The 6,467-nt window shown below is 53.1% G+C and overlaps 1 protein-coding gene across 1 annotated transcript in view; it reads left to right on the top strand.

The window, feature by feature from the left end:
• LOC105544684 (ATPase family AAA domain-containing protein 3C-like) overlaps window positions 1-6,467 on the top strand; it is a 25,174-nt gene that overhangs the window by 1,948 nt on the left and 16,759 nt on the right. The window contains 3 exon segments of the mRNA XM_011987258.1: window positions 2,689-2,766; window positions 3,744-3,823; window positions 4,058-4,127. Coding sequence (XP_011842648.1) covers window positions 2,692-2,766; window positions 3,744-3,823; window positions 4,058-4,127 — 225 coding nt within the window. The 5' untranslated portion in view covers window positions 2,689-2,691.

The following is a 6,467-nucleotide window of genomic DNA, read 5'->3' as shown; positions in this document are numbered from 1 at the left end:
CCGAGGGGGAAGCGTAAGGCGGAGGTCTCAGGAGGGGGTTTTCAGGTGCAGGAGGCAGGGGGTCAAGAAGGAGGAGGTCCCTCTGGGGCTCATCTGGGAGAACCGGCTTTTGCGGGTCTGAATTCCGGTTCTTTGGGGCCTCTAAGGCAAGGAGGGTAGATTGGGATGGGGAAGGGGAATGGAGGAAGGGTTTCACCCAAAAAGGAGGGTTTCGGACCAGATCTTCCCAAGTAATTATGTAGGCCACCTGGTCTGGGTGTCCGAGTGGCCCAGGATCTATCACTTTTGCTTTGACCTGTAGGATAATTGAGAGGTTAAATGTTCCGTCTCGTGGCCACTCTACCTGGAGGGTCGGCCATTCGGACGAGCAGAATGTTTTCCATCATCCCTTACGGACTTCTACAGAGAGGTGGTGGGCTCGAGCCCGAACGTCAGGGAAGTGAGTCAGAGTCAGAGTTAAAGGGGTCGTCAACGTCTGTCCCATAGTTCTGTCTAGAGATTCTTTCACACACAAGGACAAAATGAAAGCAACATACAAAAGGACCAAACAAATGAGAAGAAGCCGCGCGGCCAGAGAGTGGTGCCACAGTTTCACAAAATATTCGGATGGCAGGGGCGACGGCACCCTGCCTACAGATTCGAGGAGGCTGACGGAGTCGTCAGCCTTCTTCCAATCTACCGCCAGGGCGTCCCCGGGGCGTAAGTGAGAAGGTGCCGGACACGTCTGTCCCCCTTCTCCACTTAATTATTCAGACGGAGTACTCCTCAGAATTAGCCGGCAAAACAAACAGAACGGAACGAAACAAACAGAACGAAACGAGAGTACCTGACAGAGTTCGTTCGTCCAGTCGGCGGTCGGTGGCCCGGGCCAGATGGGTCTCCGCCGGATGGGTCGGGGGTCCTCGGACGACCCCACTTCCCGGCCAATGCACCAAATGTTGGAACCGAACTCTCGATTCCCTCCTGGGCAGGGGTCGCCGCGAAGGATCACCGACACGAGGTTCACAGCAGAGAGTTATTTATTACTAGCGCGCTAGGGTCCCAAGCTCTAAGTTGGCCCTGGGACCCCGACTACTTGTTACAAGCTGTTTATATAGGCAAACACAAGTTCAAACACAGCTTATGGCGCGAAATTCAAACAAAGCTTAAGGCGTAAAATGATTGGGTCTAGCTATAGCCTGAGCAAGGGGTCTTGGTTTAATTGGTTAGAGCAGGACCTTATGAGGTTCTTTCCTGGAGTTGTTGATTCCGGGAACTTCGAGGCAGGGTGAGACCCCTGGAATTGGCAGGGTGGGACCTCATGAGGTTGTTTCCCGGAATTGGCAGGGTGGGACCCTATCAGGGTGGGACCCTATCGAGGCAGGGTGGGACCCTATCGAGGGCCACCTGGTGCTAACTTTTTAGGTTTTGTGAGGCCTAGTTTCAGTCCAAGCAGGTATTGTCCAAGCTTTCTCCCCATGTGATAGTCTGAAATATGGCCTCGTGGGAAGGGAAAGACCTGATCCTCCCCCAGCCTGACACCTATGAAGGGTCTGTGCTGAGGAGGATTAGTGTAAGAGGAAAGAAGGCCTCTTGGCAGTTGAGATAGAGAAAAGCATCTGTCTCCTGCCTGTTCCTGGGCAATGGAACATCTCAGTGTAAAACAGAGATGTTCTGTTTACTGAGAAAGGAGAAAACCGCCTTAGGGCAAAAGGTGGGACGGGCTAGCGCAATGCTGCTCTTTTTGCACTGAAAAGATTTCTAGAGATGTTTGCATATGCATATCAAGACATTTTTCCTTAAACTTATGTCACAGAGATCTTTATTCATATGTGTTACTGCTGACCTTCTCCCTACTATTGAAACTAGGCCTCATATATAAAAATTTTTTAACACCAGGTGGCTCTGGATAGGGTCCCACCCTGCCTCGATAGGGACCCACCCTGATAGGGTCCCACCCTGCCAATTCCGGGAAACAACCTCATGGGGTCCCACCCTGCCAATTCCGGGGGTCCCACCCTGCCTCGAAGTTCCCGGAATCAACAACTCCAGGAAAAAACCTCATAAGGTCCTGCTCTAACCAATTAGCATAAGACACCTTGCTCAGGCCATAGCTAGACCCAACCATTTTGCGCCTTAAGCTTTGTTTGAATTTCACGCCATAAGCTGTGTTTAAACTTGTGTTTGCCTATATAAACAGCCTGTAGCAAGCAGTCGGGGTCCCAGGGCCAACTTAGAGCTTGGGACCCTAGCGCGCTAGTAATAAATAACTCTCTGCTGTGAATCTCGTGTCGGTGATCCTTTGCGGCGACCCCTGCCCAGGAAGGAATCGACAGTTCGGTTCCAACACTATGATCCTATTATCCTGCCACTTCCCTTTTTCTAAGATGGTAAAGATAATGATCAATAAATACTGAGGGAACTCAGAGACCGGTGCCGGCGTGGGTCCTCTGTATGCTGAGCGCCAGTCCCCTGGGCCCACTTTTTCTTTCTTTATACTTTGTCTCTGTGTCTCATTTATTTTCTCAAGTCTCTCGTTCCACCTACCGAGAAACGCCCACAGGTATGGAGTGGCAGGCCACCCCTTCAGGCAGGGCTGGGGGCTTTGAGGTCCAGGTGTGGCTGTGTGAAAGCCCCCCGTCTGGTGTGCATGCCTGCCCAGTCATCCGCGTATCCTAACACCTGCCCTCCGTGCCTCTGCGCCCGCAGGCCATGTCGAAGGACACCGTGAATCTGGTGCAGATGCAGGAGCCGACTTTGCAGCCAGAGCAACAGTCCAAGCTCAAAGTGAGTGGAGCCGGTGTGTGTGGGGAGGCCGGGGTGCACATGGGGTTCGAGCGTGGAGATTGGTGGGCTACTGTCAGTGGGTAGGGCCAGGGGCGTGTACATGGGCAGCAGTGGGGCCCAGGGCAGGGCTTGGGTGCCTCATTCCAAGGGGAGGTGAGAGACGCTGCTGCAGTGCCGCCCGAGAGGGAGGACCAGTGTTGGTGAGGGTGTCTGGTCGTCTGGAGGGCCTAGATCTTCTTGACATTCTCACCTCATTTCTTTGAGCTCAGCAGGATTTTTTCTATTTTATTGATTTTGAAACGGAGTCTCGTTCTGTCACCCAGGCTGGAGTGCTGTAGTGTGATCTCAGCTCACTGCAACCTCCGCCTCCCGGGTTCAAGCGAGTCTCCTGCCTCAGCCTCCCGAGTAGCTGGAATTACAGGCACCCGCCACCATACTCAGCTGCTTTTTTATATTTTTAGTACAGATGGGGTTTCACCATGTTGGCCAGGCTAGTCTTGAACTCCTGACCTCAAGTGATCCACATCCCTCGGTCTCCCAAAATGCTGAGATTACAGGTGTGAGCTACCGCGCCCGGCCCGTCGCCCTCAGTCCTGAGCTCACAGGCGGGGTTCACGCGTTGCCTGTTGTGGCCACTGTAGCTTTAACGTTTTATTGGCAGAAGACAGAGGCTTCCTTCAGCACAGCGTGAATCAGGGCGGTGGTGTTGGGAGGTCTGCCGCGCAGTGGCCCTTCTCAGGGAAGCCGCAGTAGGGGCTGTTTCTGCCGCTGGGGAGTTTGGGCTCCTGAAAGCAGCCCCTCAGCGACTGCCATCCCGGGCGATGTCACTTGTGTCTGTGTCCGGCTGTGGCATCTGCAGGGCCCCAGGTGCCCGAGACGCTTGGAGCCCTCCCGTCCTGGGGCAGACACAACCTCTGCATCGGTGTTGAGCATTTTTCTGGTTTTAAAGGCTTTTCTCTTTTTCTGTGACTTCTCAGCAACTTGTCAATGAGGAGAACTTACGGAAGCAGGAGGAGTCCGTGCAGAAGCACCATCAGACCTTCTTGGCGTCCATCAGGTGAGCGCTGCCCAGGCCAGCCGCAGATGGGGCCCCGCAGGTGTGAGTCGCTGGTCGTAGGCGCTCTCCAGCTCTCCCAGGCCTGGCCGCTGTAGGCTGGTGCCTTGGTGGGGGCACTGCCCCTCTGTCCTGGCACGACCAGGCCGCTGTATCAGGGCCTCACCCTCAATCTGCTCTTGCTGCGTGGCTCGGATGTTCGTGTCCGTCCTGGTCACACCACTGCTTTCCCCGCAGGATGGCTGTCACCGTGTTTGGGGAAAGATTCCGTGCCTTTGTGACAGACCGGGACGCAGTGACAGCCACGGTAAACGTGCGTGTCCCGGGCAGGGCTGGCAGGTGGCTGTGGGGCAGCTTGTGGGGGCCTCCTGGAACCCCGGATCCTATCCCCGGGTCCTGTCCCTGCTAGCTCTGCACAGGCCCTGGAGCTCTCCCAGCATGGAACAAGCCCAAATTGGACCTGCTGGTGGGGGCTGCTCCTCAAGCTGGGAGAAGAAAACACAGTTGCCAGCCTCGGCCACACAGTGAGACCCCATCTCTACACATGGCACGTGCATGTCATCCCAGCTTCTCAGGAGGCAGAGGCAGGAGAATCACTTGAACCCAGGAGGCGGAGGTTGTAGTGAGCTGAGATCCTGCCCCTGCACTCCCACCTTGGGACAGAGCGAGGCTCCTTCTCAAAAAAAAAAAAGAAAACAGAAGGTGACCCTGACATCATTTTGCAAAAACCTTTATTCCTCAGAAAACCCTGAGAGTTTGAAGTTCACAGATTCCTCTCTCGTTTACAGCCTCACTCTTTGTGCGCAGGCGCCAGCCTAGTGTGGTGGCACACCACGTCGCACATGACTGCGTCCTCCGTCCCCCGGTGCCCAGCACACAGTAGGTGCCTGGCACGCAGTGGGCACTTGCTCCGCCGTGGTGCCGGCGCCCTGAGCTGTGACTGCAGCGCCTGCCTGTGGCGTCGCCAGTGTGACGGGGAATGTCGCAGGTGGCGTTGCCTCCCGTGTTGGTGAGACGGTGTCACGTGAGGACACGAGGGAGCTGCTTAATGCACCGTTGACTTCCGTTTGTATTTAGAGACAGTGTCTCACTGTGTCCCCAGGCTGGAGTGCGGTGGCACCATCTCGGCTCACTGCAAGCTCTGTCTCTTATACACATCTAGATGTGTATAAGAGACAGGGGTGGGACCCTATCGAGGGCCACCTGGTGCTAACTTTTTAGGTTTTGTGAGGCCTAGTTTCATTTCTTCCTCTTTTTGTGTCAGAGGCTCAATCTTGAGCCTCTTCTTCAGTCCTAAGGGTCTGGTATTGTTGGGTCAGAACCATAGCATGTACTATGTTTAATCTATTTTTAATAAGGGTGAGTAAGCGGTTGAGTATGCACGGCCCGAAAGTCAGGATGAGCGTGAGTAGGATGAGGGGTCCTAAGATGGTGGAGATTAGGGTGCTAAACCAAGGGGATCGATTGTACCAATTTTCAAACCAATTTTGCTGAGATTCTCTCTCTTTTTTTCTCTTGTCTAATCTTTCTTTTAGTTTTGCCATAGAATCTTTGACTACTCCTGAATGATCTGCATAAAAACAACATTGCTCTTTTAGGGCTGCACAGAGCCTGCCCTCTTTCAGAAAGACAATTTCTAGTCCTCGTCGGTTTTGTAACACAACTTCCGACAGGGAAGTTAAAGACTCTTCAAGTTTTGTGATGGAGTGTTCTATGGCTCTAAGGTCCTCATCTATGGCTTCTCTAAGTTGGTGCAGATGGTATTTACCATGTACCAGGGCCGCCGTCCCGGTCCCAACTCCAGCCGCTACCCCAATTCCTAACATGACAGCGAGGGTGAGGGAGATAGGTTCTCTTTTAGGTCTTATATGAGTTTTTTGTTCATACTGAAGATCAAAAGAGTCTCCAGAATGATAGTAGACTCGGGGAACAACTTGTACCAACACGCAATAGTGGGTGCCGCTGTTAAAAACAGCTGTGGATATACAGGGGGTGAGCCCAGTGTCGCACGCCCACCAGTCCACCTCAGAGGGGACCAAGTAGTGATTGGAACTGGGTACTGCCAGGGTTACATTACAGAGATGCTGATGACTAGGGGGTACTTGGCCTATGTAAGTTCCTGACCCAGAAACTTCAGCCAGGGTCAGTTTATTGCGTTGTTCCCACGCGCATCCAGTAGGATTGGTGGAATTGATGAACTTAGCAGTGGAGGCGATGCCTTCGTAATAAGGAGGACTTGTTGCTAGGCATAACCAGCAAGAGGAGGTGAATTCTGGCCTTGTCTGATTTAAGGCAAGATAGGAACCTTTTATGAGATTCAGGAGCCTGTTTTCTATTTCCGGGTTAGGGGCCCATCGGGTGATGTCTTGAGTTGAGGATGCGTATTCAGAGGAGGCGGAGATCAAGGGTGGGGAAGTACTTTGAGGAGCCTTTAATTGGGGCTTCTCCGATATGGGAACCGGGGGCTTCCTAGCTTCTAATAAAACCTGGTTTGGCCCTACTATAACAGGGGCAGTGTCTGGATTGACCAATAGTCTGATTTGGAGGGGAATTTTAGGCGGGTTGTGCTGGTATAAATAGAGGCCCCATATTAACCCTGTTGTTATCCATCTGTTATCAGATTTTGCTGCATCTTCAAACTTGATGC

This window comes from Mandrillus leucophaeus, unplaced genomic scaffold (genome assembly GCF_000951045.1).
Source record: "Mandrillus leucophaeus isolate KB7577 unplaced genomic scaffold, Mleu.le_1.0 Scaffold305, whole genome shotgun sequence".
NCBI lineage: Eukaryota > Metazoa > Chordata > Mammalia > Primates > Cercopithecidae > Mandrillus > Mandrillus leucophaeus.
This window is presented reverse-complemented; position numbering and strand designations above follow the sequence as displayed.